Source organism: Prinia subflava, chromosome 22, assembly GCF_021018805.1.
Source record: "Prinia subflava isolate CZ2003 ecotype Zambia chromosome 22, Cam_Psub_1.2, whole genome shotgun sequence".
NCBI classification, from domain to species: Eukaryota; Metazoa; Chordata; class Aves; order Passeriformes; family Cisticolidae; genus Prinia; species Prinia subflava.
This window is the reverse complement of record NC_086268.1, coordinates 5,652,154-5,670,490: the sequence shown is the minus strand read 5'-3', so window position 1 is coordinate 5,670,490 and position 18,337 is coordinate 5,652,154. Positions and strand designations below refer to the sequence as shown.

Sequence of the window (18,337 nt, the reverse complement as noted above, 5' to 3'; positions counted from 1 at the left end):
CCCTGTAAAATAGTTCCTCAATCTGCCTCTTTCTGCTTTTTCATGAAAACTGAAACCCAACCCAGCTTTCCTTGGATCCAGATATTCCAGCCAACCAAAAAGAAGCCCTCTTTGAGTTACAGACTGCCTGAAACCATTCACACTGAGTGATAATTTCTTTTTTACTCTGAATTTCCGGTCCACCAGCTGATCCATATGCAGCCCCCTGCAATCCCAGCCAGGCAGCACAGAACAGCCACAGCTGACTGAAATCCACCTGATCCGTGTTGAAGGGGACAGGGAGCATTACAGGATCCTGCAGGATTTGGAGGTTAACCTCAAACAGGGGAAATTCTGCACAGATTTAGGGTTCACCTCCATCCCAGCATCAAAAGTGGGGCTGTTCCCCAAGGGAAGAGCACACAGGGTGACAGCAAAGCAAGGCCAGAGCAGCATCCTGCATTTGTGTGCAGAGGTGGGAACAGGGCTGGGGAGGGACCAGCTGCAGGACCAGGAGTGTCTGAGGGAGCTGTGGGAGCTCAGCCTGGAGAAAAAGAGGCTCAGGGGACCCTTCTTGCTCTCCACAACTCCCTGACAGGAGAGGGAGCCAGGACAGGAGTCAGGCTGAGCTCCCAGGGAACAAGGGACAGGATGAGAGGAAATGGCCTAAAATTGTTCCAGGGGATGTTTAGATTGGATATTGGGAAAATTTCTTTACTGGAAAGGTATTCAGACACTGAAACAGGCTCTCAGCATGGTGGTGGATTCCCCATCCCTGGAAGTGTTCCAAAAACCTGTGGCTGTGGTGGAGAGGGAGGTGGTTTGGCGAGTCAGTGCTGTCAGTGCTGGGTAAATGGATGGACTCGATCTCAGAGGGATTTTCCAATCTTAATGGCTCTGGGATTCTGGGCTGATTGTGGTGACAATTTCTCAGCATCATTCCTTGTCTCATGTGCTTGAGAGGCACAAACCTATGTGAAGTTTGAAGGCTGTGCCACAATGAGCCCAGGGAAAGCATTAGTCTTGGAATCAAGCAATCATTTAGGTTGGAAAAGCCCTCCAAAATCAAGTCCAACCACTTCCCCAGCACTGCCAAGGCCACCTCTAAACCATTTCCCCAAGTGCCACATGCACACATCTTGCTGACATCTGTTTATCTCCCAATAAAGCTCTGTCTTACAGTGTGAGGAACAAACTTGAAGGATACCGACTTAGAAGGAAAAACTGCCTGGCAGGGTCAAAAATCCACTGTTGATAAACCAGAGCAAGGTCAGAGGTTGGAGAATGATTAAAAGACTGAAAACCACTCAACATCTTGAGAGCTCTGAGGGCTCAGTTTATCAAAGTCAGGGTTATGGGGTGACGTGCCCTCCTGTAAGAACTTGCAGGAGGATTAGGGGGTGGTAAGGAAGCGCTCCCAGGCTCCTGTGCTCCCAAAAGAGGCATGGCAGGGCACCACAGCTGAAGTCAGATAAATCCAGGGAAGAAGCACAGTGCCAAGGCCAAGCAGGCAGAGCTGGTTACCACCAGGATTTGGATGTCTGGCCCCCATCAGGGAACACCTGACAGGTGATGTTTTACCATAGGCTGGGCCAGACCACAGCCTGGCAGCCAAGGACCCATGGCCAGGGTCTGTCCGTGCTGCTGGCAGCTGGCATCACCCCCCATCGCCCCCCACAAATGCCCAGGCAGCTTTGTGCACTCACCTGGCAGATGACAGCAGGGTCATGAAGCCTTTTGGCCCCCTCATTCCTGGGATTGTGGGTGATGTGTCTCACTGGAGCTTCCCTCCCTGGCCTGGGCACAGCAGGGCTGCAGGGAAGCAGATGGGAGTTAAGAGCTCAATTCCCAGAGAAGTGCTGTGAAATTTGTCTTTGTTATTCCCCTAAGGCTTTTGGCAGATTCCAGCCGGAGGAATCGTTATTGCAGGAAGCTGCTTGGCTGAGAAGCTCTTATTGAGCCTGGGGATGGGGAAGGAGCCCCTCTCCAGTGGGGAAATTCTTTCTTCATCCCTGTTTCCCCCTCACAGACTCTCCTCCGTGATGGCAAGAGGGAGAGCATCGTGAGCACCCTGTTCATCGCGCCCTCGGACATCGAGAACGGGGAGAGCATCGTGTGCCGTGCCACCAACAAAGCCATTCCCAGCGGGAAGGAGACCTCTGTCACCATCGACATCCAGCGTGAGTGCACAGCCAGCTGAGCACCCCTGGCTGCTGGGGGACCCCGGTCCTCTGCCCTCCCCACCACTGCCCCACGGCGCTCTGGCTGCAGTCAGGAGCAGCATGCTGGGACTGGGGGTCTCTCTTTACTGGGATGTACTGGTGTGTGGACAGAGTGAAGTCACAGCTGGGAGATCTCATGACTCCCCTGGAGCACCAAGGAAGGCCCACACAGCAGGGATATCCTGCTTCCCACGTGTCCATGGATTTGAGCAAAAGCAGCACCAGCTGCTGTGCTCTGGGTGGACCAACGTGCCCCAATCCAGGCCCTCGGGTGTCTTTGGAGCAGGGATGGATCCCAAAGGGATTTGGGTGAGCAATCAACATCTATGGGCATGGCCAGTAGCAGAGATAAGTCCTGTTAGGGTTTCTGGTGCAGAATCATGTGTTTCCAGACTTACAGGCAGTTCAGTGATGTTTTTGTGAGACATCTGATCGGAACAGTGTCCCTCGCATGACACAAAGCCAGTCACCACCTCAGGGGACAGGGCTGTGTTCAGAGCTGTACTATTCACCCTTTACTGTAAATCCACAGAGCAAAACCTGCCATCCTTCAAAATTCACAGGCCTCTTCCCTCCTCCTCTGCAGTAGCCATTGCTCCTGACCCCTTCCAGCCAGGCTCCATTCACACACCCAGTTCCTGCAGCTGTTATTTACCCACGACTTGCAAAAGCAGGATGTTCAGTATTAGCATGCCAGCTGCTTTCCAGAGACCAATTAAAACTGGCAAACTCAACTGAACAAACTCAAGCACAGCAGAAAATTCACCATTTAAGACTTCCAGCTTTTGCTGCCGGAAGATTACCAGGCTCTTGGGTCGCTGGCTGCATGTCCTGACAGAACTGGGCAGATAAAATGAGATAATAGCTTGGGTTATTTCACAGCCAGCAAACAGCTACAATAGCTGGAGACACACTCACACAAACAACGTGGAGCAGAGACATCATTACACCGGGCAGTACAGTGTGGGCTGGAGACGTGAGCTGAATCCCCGAGCCACTTGCAATCTGCTTGGGAAAGAGAAAAACCTGATAAAGAACACCAGTTTCCACTCTGAGCTATTAAATACTCCATGCTGTGAATATAATAACAATAATATTCTACCCAGCTACTAAAAGAATGTTGTTCTTAATGGGGGCTAATGAGGATATCAATTTCCCAAAGCTGGATGGATGATGGGATAGGAAAATACTAAGATGGATTAACCAAGCTGAGATGGGATGGATTTTGACCTGGATGCAAAAGCCTGCTCTAGCTGCATCTATTAACAGAGTCACAGAATTGTTAAGGTTGGAAAAGACCTCTAAGATCATCAAGTGCAACTCTTAACCCAGCTTTAGCTCATGAGGTTTCACTCCCAGCCTTGTAGACAACCAACTGCGAGCACTTTGCAAAGAGCTAAAGGTGCTTTTCTTAAGCAAAAAATACCTGGGCCACTAATTTTCCCCTTGGGAATTGTTCTGGGAAGTCCTGCTCATGGGTCTTCTTCCAATATCCAGCAGAGAAGCAGCACCTTGGGGAAAGAAGTGGTTTCTGCAAGAATAAGGAAAAGCAGGCAGCAGTTGCTGGCTGGGGAGCTCTTCCCAGCCTGGCATGAGCTGCAGCATCGCCCTGGACCCTGCACTCTCCACCTCCAGCAGTGGAGGCACCACAGCAAACATCTCCCAGCTGCATGGTTTGAGAGATGGCCTTGCAAAATAATCCCAGAGAACCAAAAATAATCCTTCCCAAGAAGCAGCAGCCTGGTAAATCCCTCCTACTGCTTTCTTTTATTTTCTTCTGCAACTCAAAAGAACATCAGCCAATGTTCACAGGCAGCAGAGAACACCAGGATGGAGGTTATCCCTAGGAAGGGTGAGCATGGTGGGAGAGATTATCCTCTTTCACCTGATGGGAAATTGAAGTTGGGGTCCCATCAATCTCATGCCTGACCATCAGAGCAGCAATGAAAGAGCTGAGTCATAAAACCCTCCCCTTCCAAATATATAAAAAAAGGGGGGTTGGCAGAAAGAGAAAGGAAAAAGCCCCAGTGCAGGGTCTGTAATGGAAACGCTAAGCGGCTCCAGCTGGAACATCTGTTCAATGTGATTTCCGTTCCACCAGCCACATCAAAGTCAGCCTCCTGTGAGTTATGCCTCGAACATCACAAGTGGGATTAAAATCATGTTTAATAGTTTGATATGCCATAAACTATTTATACTGCAGGAGCCCAGTGGCTCCATGGCAATGCTGTGCCGGGATGGGGAGGAGCAGGGTTATTGCTTATCCAAAGCCATTGCTCCAAGCCTCTGCACACACACGTGCAGTTGCTCATTTTTACACCTTTCTGTCATACCAAGAAGGGATTTGGCTTCATCTGTATGTTTCTGCAGGAGGTGGGAGGAGAAGGAAAGTGGAGGGTGATGAGGGCCACATGGCTGTGCAGGAGAGTCTCCTGCTGTGTTCATCCTTGGAGCTTTGCAGTGTTTGATTTGCTTTTGTGCTTCCCACTGGGGGCTGCATAGCCCAGGGCTGAAGTGGCCTCTTAGGCTTAGTGAAGAGGTTTGGAAGGGCTTGTCCACAGAGGAGAGGGGCACGGAGAGGGATCTGCACCTGGCAGGGCAATGCCAGCACAGCCCACACAGCTCAGCCTGCGGACAGTCCTGAGGTGCTGAGTGGGAACAGCAGGAGCTGAGAGGTTTGTCAAGGTGCCTCCCGGGCTGCGGGGCTGGTGACGAATGGTTCTGGTGCCAGTTCTGGTACCAGCCCCAGTGCCAGTCCTGTTGTCAGTCCCCATGCCAGTCCTGGTGCCCATCCTGGTGTCATTCCCCGTGCAAGTCCTGGTACCAGTCCCAGTGCCAGTCCCGGTGCAAGTCCTGGTACCAGTCCCAGTGCCAGTCCCGGTGCCAGTCCTGGTGCCAGTCTTGATGCCAGTCCCAGTGCCAGTCCCGGTTCCAGTCCCAGTCCCAGTCCCAGTCCTGGTACCAGCCCTGGTGCCAGTCCCAGTGTCAGTCCCGGTGCCAGTCCCAGTTCCAGTCCCAGTTCCAGTCCCAGTTCCAGTCCCAGTGCCAGTCCCGGTTCCAGTCCCGGTTCCAATCCCGGTGCCAGTCCCGGTGCCCATCCCGGTGCAACACGGCACCTGCACGAGCACTCGCACTCTCTCCTCCCACTGCCTGTGGGCTGGCTCTATCTCATTCCATCATTCAAATTCATTACAAGAAGCCAGGCAGGAATTATAATTGTAATCGAGTGGAATTACATCTTGATGAGTTACAATTTGTGTCTCTTTTCCCTTTAAAATGCCCCGAAACACTCTGGCACACACAAGCCCACGCGATCCACAGCACCCACAATACTCGAAAGCCCAATCCCATTTTTGAAAAGCGAGATCAAAGACTTTAATTCATTTCCTTTGCTCTTTTTTTTTTTTTTTTTTTTTGTCTTTTTAATTTTATTTTTTTTATTATTTTGATTGCAGGAGGGAGACGGGCTCATTTTAATACAAAGAGGCTCCTCTCTGTAAATCGTAGGCACAGCTCCTAACCCATCAAACAATGGGGAAGCTACTAAAGAGAAGTGTGATTCATACTTAACAAAGGAAGGTGATTAGCTGTTGTTGTCTAACAATAGGGAAGTGTCAGGATGCCTGGGAATGAATTAGGAGCCCGCCATACATCTCTGGGCTGCTATGTCAGGGAAGCTCATTTATATTCCCAACTGCGCCCATCTTTATTGTCATTTGAATTGCACATTTTAAAATGAAATTAGGGTAAATTGAAAATACCTATAATTTCCCCGTCATAATTTCCCATCAGGAAGGCAGGTGGCTTTGCTCACAACAAAGCCAGGCTCCGGCTGGGTAAACACCGCGGGGCGGAGGAGAAGGAGGCGCTGGAGCTCCGCCGGGACCCCGCCTTTGCTTCTCCCTCCTGCCCAGCCAGGTCACTACCGAGGCCACCTCCGCTGCTGTCCCCAGGCTGCCGACCCTGCACCTGGCAGGGCTGGAATGACCCGGGGTGGCTTTGGGGTTAGTTCCCACACCAGTATGCCCAGTTGGGAAAAGGCACTGAGGAGCTGCCAGAGCCAGGTGACCCCGGCAGGACCCTGATATGTGTCAGGGGTGGTGGAGGGAGAGGCCAGCAGGGAGCTTCCATCCCTGTTCAACACAAGGGCACTCCTGGGCTTGTCTGGAGCCGTGGCTCCACAGCATCCCTGCAGCCCTGGGCCGTGTCCAGCCCTGCGGCGCTGACCCCACACCCAGCCCAGGGCTCTGGGGTGCCCCAGCACAGCTGAGGCCAAGGGAGGGGCCCTGGACCAGGGGTGCTGTGAAAGCAGCACACAAAACAACAACATGGGGGCAGCACCTCTGCAGTGAAAAGCTGCTCCCCAAAAAGAGGGCGAGCCTGTTTAGTTCTTCCATTTTTATACATTTGTGGGTCTGGTTATGGATTGGCTTCTGGGGTTACGACACCTTCACCCCACTAGCCAGACCAGCTGTCAACCAAGATTATTTTCAGGCTAGAAATATGTAAACAAAGGACAGTAAACAAAAACAATAATTGTTTATGTTCCAAAGTGTGCAAAAGTGAAAAACTGACTCTTAATATTGTACAGGAACTAAAGAACTGATTCCATCTTATGAAAAAGTAGAAGGCTTTAAAAAAAAACAGAAAAACCAGGGCAACAGGGTACCACCCAGCTTCTCTGCCCATTTTCCTTCTCTGCCCCCTTTTCCCCATTTTCCAGCTGGGAAGGACATTGCTGGAATACTTGGAAGAGGAGGGAGGCTGCAGGTAAAGTTGAACACGTAACATGTCCTGTTTTTAGGATGTGGTTTTGCATATGTGCAGCAGACTCCAACCTCAAGGGCAGGAGAGCCCCTCTGCTATGGGACAGCTCGTTCTTCAGGCACCAAAAAAACCCTTCACAGATCCATTTCTTTCTGCTTTTTCCCCTCAAATTAGGTCCCATGCTTAAAACCTAAAGCTGAAGGCCTGACACTCCACCTCAGTCATCATGAAAAATTACAACTCTGGATATTCTTCATCTGAACATTTTGCCCATTTTCCACTTGCTTTTGTCAGTTCTTTTCTAAATTTTATTTGCTGCTAAAGCATTTAGATGCTTCTCACGTGAAAAAGAGAGAAACTGAGGAGCAGTTGGAAGACTGGAGCAGCCTATGACACCAGTAAGGCCTTGGCAGAGATGATTAGGCTGATGAAAGAGCAGAAATGCCACTTTAAAGTTAGAGGATAGACAAAAAATCATTGTTATACAGCGGGATATTAAACTGGTATGTCTCAAAGCAGGCGAGTTTATGTCCTTAAATGAGAATCAGAGGCAGCAGTCACATTTTCCAAGTGAAATGTTACATCAAATGGTGTCTGTGGCTCCTCTTCCTGTCTTATTCACTGAAGCCCTTCAAGAGAAGAGCAGCGTTCATGGCATCGGCCTGTCTGACAATCGTTATATGGCTTTAAACTGAGAAATGGCTTCCCACTGCCAGAGGGCAGGGTTAGATGAGATTTCAGGAAGAAATTCTTCCCTGTGAGAGTGCTGAGGCTCTGGCAGAGGTTTCCCAGAGAAGCTGGAAGTGTTCAAGGCCAGGTTGGACAGGACTTGAAGCAACTTGGTCTAGTGGAAGGTGTCCCTGCCTGTAGCAGGGGGTGGAACTGGACAATCTTTAAGGTCCCTTCCAATCCAAGCCATTCTGCCATTTTGTGCTGTCACAGTCAGTGCTTTTGCCAGGCTTTCTTACAGCCAAATTTTGCCTTGTAGCCTGAGAACCTGGCAGGCAGCTGTCACAATAAGACAAGAAAGGAACGCACAGACTCCATGTGTTCACAGGGTGAAAAAGCAACCTTTATTATCTGACTCCAATAGATATAGTTTTTTCACTCAGACTATGGATTGGGGGATAAGGTTGCTATATCTCCAACTCCGCTGGTCAAACCAAAAGTCCATCAATTGCTCCCTCTTCAAGAGAGGAATGAAAAACATACTTGTATTAATATAAACATTACTTCTATTTATAACACTCATGTGAGAAAGAATTCAGAAAATATGAAAACATCAGAAGGCTGAAAAAATCAGAGTGACAGGCAGCAGGGGGGGAATGCAGCACCGTGTCTTTGGGTGGCTCATGGGGCTGTCTCTGTCTGCAGACCCGCCCCTGGTGAACCTGTCCGTGGAGCCGCAGCCGGTGCTGGAGGACAACACTGTGAAGTTCCACTGCTCCGCCAAGGCCAACCCTGCTGTCACCCAGTACAGGTAAGGTGGCACTCCTGGCACCCCTGGCACCTCCGCCCAGCCCTCTGCTGAGAGCGTCTCACCTTCCTCTGCAACACTCCTCACCCAGGCAACCCAGAAGTGTTGTTACTGATTTTCAGATGGCACAGGAATAACAATTCCATGATGGTAAAGATGAGAGCAAACTTTATTCTTCTAAATTCTACTTTTATAGAGTAGTTCAGTACAAAGAACACAATTGGTTATTCAGTGTCTACACCCTTTTGTAAACATTTCTTTAGTCAGTAAATGTGTTGGAAAAACACCACCTGCAGGTGGTTGCTCACTGCCCAAGGTTTGTTTGAATTCCTCCTTAAGATTTCTCAGGCTAACACGAGAAAATTGCTCACTTGCCTTTCACACAGAAACTAGCAGAGCTTGAAGCCTAAATTCAGAACAAAGTCAGCCCCACACAGGAGAGCTGAGCACCTCTGGCTGTGGTTTCTGGTGGCCGTTCCACCCCTCACGTGTTTCTCACTGCCTGGTGCTCACTGGGGCTCATCCCCGTGGCCTCTGCTGCCCCCGTGCCGTGCCCAGGGATGCGATGGCTGCAGCCAGCCCCTCCTCCCTGCTGTGGCAGGGTCCTTATCCCCACTCTGGTCACTCTCTGGTGCTGCTCTGGCCTTGATGACGCTGTTGCACATTGAGAGGCTCCTCTTCTGCCCCTCGCCAGGTGTCTGCTGCGTTCTGCTGCAACAGCTCCTCGGTCAGGGATCTGTCGGCGCCTGGAGTGGATTAAGAGGCCTGGCACTGAGCTGGCAGAGCCATCTGTTTGGGGACATCTTGAGCAATGCACACCGAGTGAAAAGTCTATTATGGGAAAATGCCTCTCCTTTTTTTTGCACACTCTTTCATGGTTTGAGCAAAGCATCTCTATCACCATCTCCACATGGCCCTTAAGCAACCACCCTAACTGTGCCCAGCATGGTGGAGCTGAGCTCGGGAGGGACCAGAGCAGAGGTGCAGGTGCTGGAGATGTGAGGGGTCACAGGGGATGGGATCCCCTTGAGTGGGACATTCTCCCTGAGTGGGTGGGGTCATCTCTGCTAGCCACAGTCTGCAGTGCCTCTGCACTGGCACGGTGAGCTCAGAGCAGGGCACAGGTGGTGCAGGAGATTTGGAGCAGGAGGAAATGCGTCACTTGTTGCTGACAAAGGTCTGGGGTGCAGGCAGTGCATGGGGTCCCTGCCAGCCCCGAGGCTCCATGGGTCCTCTCTTCTCTCTGGTGACCAAGGAAAGGACCTGAAGGAATGGCTGGAGCTGTGCCCAGGGAGGTTTAGGTTGGATTTAGGGAAAGGTTCTTCCCCCAGAGGGTACTGGACACTGCCCAGGCTCCCCAGGGAATGGGCACAGCCCCAAGGCTGCCAGAGCTCCAGGAGCCTTTGGACAGCACTGCCAGGGATGCCCAGGGTTGTTGGGGTGTCTGTGCAGGGCCAGGAGTTGGACTTGGTGAGTTGGGAGTTGGACTTGGTGATTCTTGTGGGTGCCTCCCAGCTCAGGACATTCTGTGATTCTGTGAGTGCTCATCCAGGGACTGATGAGCAGGAGAGCAGATGCTCTGCACTGAGCAGAGTCACTGCCACAGGCCCTTGGCTTTGGGTCTGAGGTCTGCATCAGAAAACACCCCTCGTCTCACAGGGGTATTTTTGTCTGAGCAGACAAAATAGGGGTATGGGGAGCAGGGCAGGCTGTCAGCACACTTTGGGAGAAAAGAGCTTTGTGTAACCAGGTACATCCCTGTCCTGCCTCATCCATCAGCCACTCACCCCTCCTGCCTGGAAGGCCTGAGCATGCACACAGGCTCACCATCCTTTCTGGCTCTGCAGAACCATCCATGGATGATAACAGAGGAGACACCTCCGGGGACAGGTTACCATGGCCCGCCTCATACAGCTTAATTAGTACAATCAAGTTTCCTGGTAGGAACGATCCCTTCCAGCTGGATATCAGCACAACAAAGCAATAATTGTGTTCCTGGTTACACAGAAGAGTTATTAATTCCAGAAGTCAATTAATGTCAAAGATACAAATAGCTCTGGTTTCATATTTACAGCTGGTAGGAAAACAAAGTGTGTGGCAGGCTGAGGAAGGACCCACGTGGTTCTTACCCCAGGATTGATTCTGGTACAGTCCAAGGCAAAACAATCACCTCTGGTCAAGGAACCAGACAGTGGCAAGACCCTGGCAAAACTTCTGCTTCATCAGACTGATTCTTAACAAAGAAACCTTCCACATCACCCCTGAATGCAGCGGGGCTGATCCCTTGGACACTGGAGCAGACTGGAAGGCTCCAGTCTAGGGTTTCCACTTCCTTGGAGAGGGACTTCGGACAAGGGAGAATGGTTTCCCAGTGCCAGAGGGCAGGGCTGGATGGGATACTGGGAGGGAATTCTTCCCTGTGAGGGTGGGCAGGCCCTGGCACAGGGTGCCCAGAGCAGCTGTGGCTGCCCCTGGGTCCCTGGCAGTGTCCAAGGCCAGGCTGGACAGGGCTTGGAGCAGCCTGGGATAGTGGAAGGTGTCCCTGCCATGGCAGGGGTGGAACAAGATGAGTTTTAAGGTCCCTTCCAGCGCAAACCATTTTGGCATTCTGTGATTCCGCTTAGCTGTTTCCAAGCTTGGGGTCTGTGCCCAAGCCAAGTTGTGTTGCTTTTCTCCACCAAACAGAGGTGGACCCAACACTCCTCTCCCATCTTTGCTGCCATCTTGGTAGTGCGGGTTTTTGCTCTCTCCTCTGGCTGCAAATGCCCACCTCTGCCCCCTTCCTTCCTTCTCACACATCCTGAGGCCAGAGGTCTTGTCACCCTTCCTGTCCCCTGAGCCTCCATGACTCTACTTGGCTGCAAATGGCTTTGGGATTCACCTCACAATATATTTTACTCTCAAAACTAATTGCAGGTTTTTTCAGGCTATGCTTTCCCATAAAAAAGGTTTTGGGCAGGAGGAAAAAAAAAGAAGCATGACAAATTCAGTCACTTTGGGTTTTTCATTTCTTGAGTTCCCTTAGCACGTAAACTTCACACGAGGCTTTTTCCCTACCACTGTGACAAGCAAACAGGACTCAGCAGTGCTCGCTGGGGCTTCCTTCTGCTTAAAGGCTCTGATTGATGGAGGGGGGATTTGTTTCCTTCCATAAGGTCCCAAAGCTCTTCACTATGTAAAAGTGGCAGATGTTTGAGCACTGAAGCTTGGAACCCTCTGGAGTAGGACATCCAAGCAAGGAGCCCCCTGAACCTCAACACTGGCCAGGAGAGAAAGATGGGATGTGTAAAGCCCCAGGACTGAGATGTCTGGAGGTTTGAGAAGGCACAACGTGAGCTTGGTGCCATCCCCAGGGTCACTCAGGACCCCACCACTGGTGAAAATGAACTTATTCTGCCTTAAAAAAAAAATAGGAAGGGTGATTTTTTTTTTGTCCTTGGGCAAGGACCACTCTAATATATCTCCTATGGCTTCCCTCATGCTCAGACAGAGATTCCAGATCTTCAGACAATATTTATTTTTAATCCCTCCCCAATATGTTTGTCAGTAAATAACTCTGAGCACAAAGGACAAATGTTTAAACAACCTCAATCCCCTTTTGTGGGCATAAGTCCACAGCCAGCTCCACAGGACCACCCCTGCTACCAACACACCAGCCAGCTGTCACCTTGCTGGAGTTTCTGAAGAGCCATAGGTTTTGCATTGGGTTTGCATCCTGGGTTTTCTTCCTGGGAAAAGCACATGAGGTCAAATCACTCAGCCACAGATGTTCCCTTGGGAAGCATCCATGAACTGGGCTCTTTGTTAGGATAAAGCCACTAAAACCACCTCCGTGGTCCTGCCAACCCAAGATTTTAAGCCCAGGCCTCTCATTCTCTTAGGAGGGTAAGGGAAAAGAAAATTCAACACAATTTCCCAAGAGACAAAAATCCCCCTCTGCCCCTGTAGAGAACATAGTTTTGATGAAATTGAGCTGCTTTTTCCTTAGGAAGTTTTCTTTGTGCTCGCTTATATAATCACACACAGGTCGATTTTAATGCAAGAAAAACCTGGTTGGAAAAGAGACCTTGGAGCAATCCACTCCCAGAGCCAGAGTGGAAAGTTACAGCCTGCACAGTATTTCCTCTTCTGAAGGCAGAGGGTTAATGGCATTTTCTCAAAACTGACAGATTTTCACAAAATCTTTGTCCTCAGTGGCATTTTCTAAGTGAGAATCTCTCTTCTTTAAAATCTGCTGGCATCTCATGATGCTGGGAGGCAGGCAGGGCTGGGGCAGGCTGTCCTGTGCTGGAGGCACAGCTCCTCTGCTGCTTCCCTCAGCTGAGGACGCTGGAGCTGAAATCCCAGCCCTCCTCTCTCGCTGGCAGCAGCGTTTTCCCCAGGGAGGTTTGTTTGCCCACGATGTCACCCAGGCTGTCACTCGCTTTTGGACACAGGACAGGCCAGTGTCACCAGAAGCAAGTGGAGGGCAGAGGCTGGCGAGGTGTCACAGTGATCCTGAGCAGGGGGTTCTGGCACAGGGGTGAATTCACCCTCTGACAGCAGGGGTTTGCTCCTTTGGATGTTTTCCCTCCTTCCATATGGAGCAAGCTTTGCACAGACACATCCTGCAGCTTCTGTAGGGTCTTATACCCCATCTGGTGGGTTTATCCCACCTCTGTCACGTTCCCTTTGGAGCTGAAGAGCAGCTCAGCCCACCAGAAACTCCTTGGTGTTGCCAGTACAGCATCCTCCACTTGGAAAAGGCTCAAGGGGACCCGGGCTCCTCAGCAGCACCTCCACGGATGTGTCCCCATCTGCTTTAGCACCATGGGCGTGGGGCTGGGAGCCCAAAGAGGCTCCCTGGTGTCCCAAGGGTGATAGGGGACCACACTAACCTTTCCTCACCCCTCCCCTGAACCACTGCCAGCCTCTGCCAGCCCGGTGCCAGGCTAGAGCAGCACATGCAGGCACATCCCACCTCAACACCCGTCTCCCACGTGCCTCTGCGGCTCCCTGGACAGCTCTGGGATGGGGAGGGGGGGACTTTGGGAATTTACTGGCTTTCTTTAGCTGCAAGCAAACGGGCAGGAAAGGGAAAGGGAGAGTAATTAGCTGTCGCCACTGTTCTGCTACCTGCGATGGTGGGTAAAATTAATGGAAAGCAACAGAAGTCGCGGCTACGTGAAGCGACTCCCAACCAGGCCTCCTCTTTGCTCCCCTCAGATCTCTCTATTTGCCAATCTTCTCGTGGCTTTTGATGTCTGTTGTGTGTCTGTGGGGTGTTTTTTTGCTGTTATTATTTATCACTCGCAGTAAGAAAGAGAATCTTTAAAGTGGCAGAAGAAAATGGGAAGGTTTAATATTGCAGGAGGCAGAGTCCCTCAGCCTTTCGGGCTCCTGGGCTGGTGATTATTTTTGCGGAGTGATGGGGAGTTGGTGCAGGCAGGGCACTGATACAAATCTCATTGTGTGCATCCACACAGAGCTCTCGCCCCCAGGGCTGGCGGAGACCTTTGCAAATAATGTTATCTTTGGAGGCAGAGGGGGACACGTGGAGCCACCCTCCAGCACCAGCTGCAGTTCTGGGGACTACTGCACTTCCAAAGAAAGGTGTGGGACTGACAGACAGACACACAGAAATAGCTGGGAAGAGGGAGACATCCCTCCCAGCTGCTGCAAGGTGTTGAGCATGGCAGCTATGAGCAACACACAGCTCTCCATAGCTGAAGGAGGGTGCAGAAGGTCCAGAAGGAGCTGCAGCAGGAGCAGAGGTCAGGAGGAGCTGGGGGTCATTCATTTGTCAGCCAGCCAAGGGATGGTGGTGCCCCACTTCTTCCCATCCCCTGGCCAAACAGGGATCACAGCAGGTGCAGTCCAAGCAAGTTTCACCCACTCTTGCTGGACTGAAGCCCTGGGTGCTGCCTGCCCAAATCCTCCTGCACCAACCAGCTTTGTGGGTGGCAGCTGCAGCTCAGGGCTTGAGCCCCACCATCCCCCTGGTCATGCTGTGCCGAGCTCAGAGCCATCCCACAGCATCCCCTGTCCTCACCTCCTCGTGCTTCCCCCTGGAGCACTGTTTGTTTGTTGGCTCAGTAAGCTCGGGCAGGCATGAAAGCCCTTGCTCAGTAAATAGTGTTTTATCTCTGAACAGCAGCTCACTGTCGCTCATCAAATATTAATCCAAACTCAACTGCTTCCTAACAAGGTTTTCTTTAAAGGCATTGGAGCTCGAACACACCTGGTGGGAGGCAGTGCCCTGGCTTCCCCCTGGCTTTGCCCTGGGAAAACAAAGGGACAACAACAGGGAAAAGATCCCTGGTCCTGTTTCTCCAGCCTTCTCCACAGGATAGGCATTTCCCACCCAGCTTTAGGAAAACAAGTGGATGAAGAGCTCAAGAGCCTTCGGTAGACCTGGTGTCTCCAAGGATCCTACATGCCCAGGTTTGGGTTTGGGGTGTTTTGGCTGCTGGCCTTGGGGAAAAAAGTGGCAGATTTTTGTGAGTTCAGGTAGATAGAGAAAAATTTCACCTGACATCAAGGAGCTGTGAGAAAGAAAAAATCATAATGTGCATCATCTGTGCATTGGCCTGCCTGCCTTACACTGTGCGCCTTGGAGGCATTCCTCCCACCGAGACACCTTCCCACAAACCTGGGGAGAAGTTCAAACTCCACAGAGCTTTGCTGCTCTTTACCCTTCAAGCTTTGTGTGCCCCATTTGGGGACCTGCTGGCATCTCACCAGATTTATTCGTGAGATGCCTCAGCTCCCACGGGGGAGTCAAGATCTTAAGAGCACATGCCCCATGTCCTGCTGGAAACAGCTTGGAAGTTTGCTCAGACACTTGAACCAGCTCCTCCATGGCTCAGTATTGCTTTGGTGCCTGGCAAAGAGCAGAAAAAGCAGAAGAAAACTGGGAAAGCCTTATGAAACGGATGGGGAATGGAGGAGGGAATGAGCAGCTGGCCAGCCCTTGCTTGGCTTGGCAGAATCATTGCACTTTCACTGCCCTAGTGGATGTGGCTGGATAGACCAGCTCATTGCCAGGAGCACTTCCATCATCAGTCAGTCATGGGCTGAACATACAGACCCAGCTTCTCCAAAACAAATCCCAAGGAAAGAGCCAAGGGACATTCCCTGCTGTCCCTGAGTGGTTGGTTATGGCAGAGGGGGAAGCCCAGAATGAAGGTCAGCCAGTCAGGGAATCACAGAATTAATTATGTTGGAAAAACCCTCTAAAATCATTGAGTCCAACTGTTAACCCTGCACTCCCAAGGCCACCACTAACCCATGTCCCCAAGTGCCACATCCACACATCTTTCAAATTCCTCCAGGCATGGGAACTCCACCACTGTCCTGGGCAGTCTGTTCAAATGTCTGACCCACATTTTAGTGAAGAAATGTCTCCTAATAGCCAATCTAAACCTCCCTTGATGAAATTTGAGGCTGTTTCCGCTTGTCCCACATCACTGATTCTCATTGAGAACCCAGGGAATCCCATCCCTAATTCCTCACACTTCACAGTGATCAGACCTGTTCCCATGCCAGAGGTCTGCCTCCAGGGACACATCCTTAGCAGGATAAAAGGGAAGGTGAAATAAAACTGCTTCCCACATCCAGGCAGTGAGAGAGCTGGGCTCATAAATGCATGCATCCTGTTTTATCTGAGCATGAGGAAGCAATATCTGTAACAGAGTCAGGGAATTCAGGTCTTAGGGAAGGAAGAGCCATGGGAATTGTTTGCTGCTGACAGGTCAGATGAGCAGAAGGAGAAATCACTCCAGACAGTGGGACCAAGATGTCTCTGTTCCAGCTAGATCTCCATTGTTTCTTTGCTTGGTCAGTCAAGCTTCTGGGTGTGCACAGATCCCTGTTCCTGGGTGAAAGGCCAGGGAAAGGCATATTTGGAGTTTAACACCCTTTCATGACACCAGAGTTGTCCCTGCCTCTTCCATTCAGCTGAATATGTTCCCAGATCTGTAGGCTGTAAAGGCCAGAAGGGATTATTGGATGGTGGGAAGCTGATCAGAGATTCAGAGCGATGATTTCATTGGCAACTTTTGAGAGAGAAGTGGCAAACGATCCATTTAATGGACACTGCCTCCAGCCAAGCCAGAGCAGAGGCTGTTTTCCCTCTTCTGGCACTGTAAAACCTGGATGTATTTTAATATGCAATTCTGGTGGCTTTGAAAAGTGTCCCCTTGGAGTTGGTGTGATTTTGAGTTCCTTGCTTTCCTCTGCCCGTTCATGGAATATCCAGGATAAAAGTGACCAACCCCTCGTGCCCTGCATTCCCAGAGCTTCTGAACACTGAGACCACAACCAGACTGGCCAGAGAAGGGGCATCTGCCATATTAACTCTTATTAAATTACAATCACACCTCTCTTAATATTTAAAGGTACTGTCAAGGGTTTGAAATGCTGCAGGGCCCCAGTGGCTGCAGACAAGGTGTGAAGTCTGTGGGTGCTCAGGCACTTTTCTCCACATCCATTGCAGTCAGTGTCCTACTCACTGGAAAATCATCCAGACTTCCTCTGGGGACTGCACAGGGACCCTTTCAAGGCTGGGTTGGATGGGCCTTGGAGCAGCTTGGTCTAGTGCAAGGTGTTAGAATGAGATGAGCATTAAGGTCCTTTCCCACCCAAATTATTCTGGGATTCTGTGATCTGGGGCTGATGCCTTAAGTTTTAGCTTTCATGAATTTCAGACTCTGTGCTGCCCAGGGGTGCAGCTCTGAGCTCACAGTCAGGGTCACTCAGCTCTGCACAGAGCAGGGACACAAAACAAATCCTTTTCCAGATGGAGACCAAGGACAACTGGTACAAATTTTCAGGCCCAAAAGCACAAACAAGGGTGGGCTGAAGAGAGAAAACAAGAAGGATGGGACTTCATAACCTGAAGCTGTAACTGGACAATTAAAATGCAAATGGACCAAAACTTATAAAAGTGTGAGACCTTGTGACTGTTTGTCCATTTGTGACCATTTTGGGTCCACCTTGAGTGTAGCCTTGGCCAGTCTCTTGTACTAACCAAGGTATTTTAAAGGCCTTTTTTATTAAAGGTTTTATTAAAGGCCTTTTAATAAATCTCTACTTTATTCTCTAGCTCTGTCCAGTCTCTGTTCCAGGTCAGCCTTCCCAAGGCATCAGGGCAGCCCCACAAGAGCTTCTGCAGAGCCTCAGGGGTCCCAGCTGCCCAGAAGGCTGCAGGGGGATGAGGTGGGGAGCAGCTCAACAAATGTCTGGTCCAGACCAGAGGCGTTTCAGCATCTTGAAATGGAATGGTCAGTTTGGTTTTGCTGCCATTTCTTGGCACGCTTTGGACCTTCTTCCCCCCAGAACCAGCTCCCTCCTCCAGTCCAGCTTGGGAAAGTTCTCATTTATGCCAGTGTGCAGTTTTTGTTGCCCTCCTCCCCCGCTCCCATCTGCTCCATCCCGCTGCAGTGGCCGAGGCTGCCGTCTGTCCAGCGGCGGACGCTGTGAGTCCATATGTTGTCCCTCGGCAGGGCTGTCACCTCTCCTGCTGCCTCCTGCAGCCAAGCTTGGCAGGGAAGGGAAGAGAAGCTGGAGTGAGGAAGGGGCCCGCAGGCATTTCACAGCAGTAACAGAATAAATCTAATTTATAGACACAGCAAAATGCAGCCAAAGCGGGAGTTGAATAAATGCAAAGCACACCGAGGTCTCAAGTTATCAGCACTGTAACATTTTTCCTGACTATCTCTGTTTTCCTGCCTGGGTTTGTCTTTGTAGCTTCCTCACAGACAACTGGACCTTTGCTCTGAAGTGAAAATGAAAGCTGGGGAAAAAAAAAAAATACCAGGAAATGAATTCTTCAGATCTCCTTTGTGATGCATCAGCCCCATCTGCCAGCTCCCTGTGACAGGGAACGGAGCATGGCTGGGTGGCAGGTGGA

The 18,337-nt window shown here is 50.8% G+C and overlaps 1 protein-coding gene across 3 annotated transcripts in view; it reads left to right on the top strand.

The window, feature by feature from the left end:
- Nucleotides 1-18,337, top strand: part of KIRREL3 (kirre like nephrin family adhesion molecule 3) — a 362,476-nt gene that overhangs the window by 304,351 nt on the left and 39,788 nt on the right. For all 3 annotated transcript variants that reach the window (XM_063417734.1, XM_063417733.1, XM_063417731.1), the window contains 2 exons: nt 2,009-2,159; nt 8,343-8,448. In XM_063417734.1, the coding sequence (XP_063273804.1) occupies nt 2,009-2,159; nt 8,343-8,448 (257 nt within the window). The remainder of the gene's footprint in view (nt 1-2,008; nt 2,160-8,342; nt 8,449-18,337) is intronic.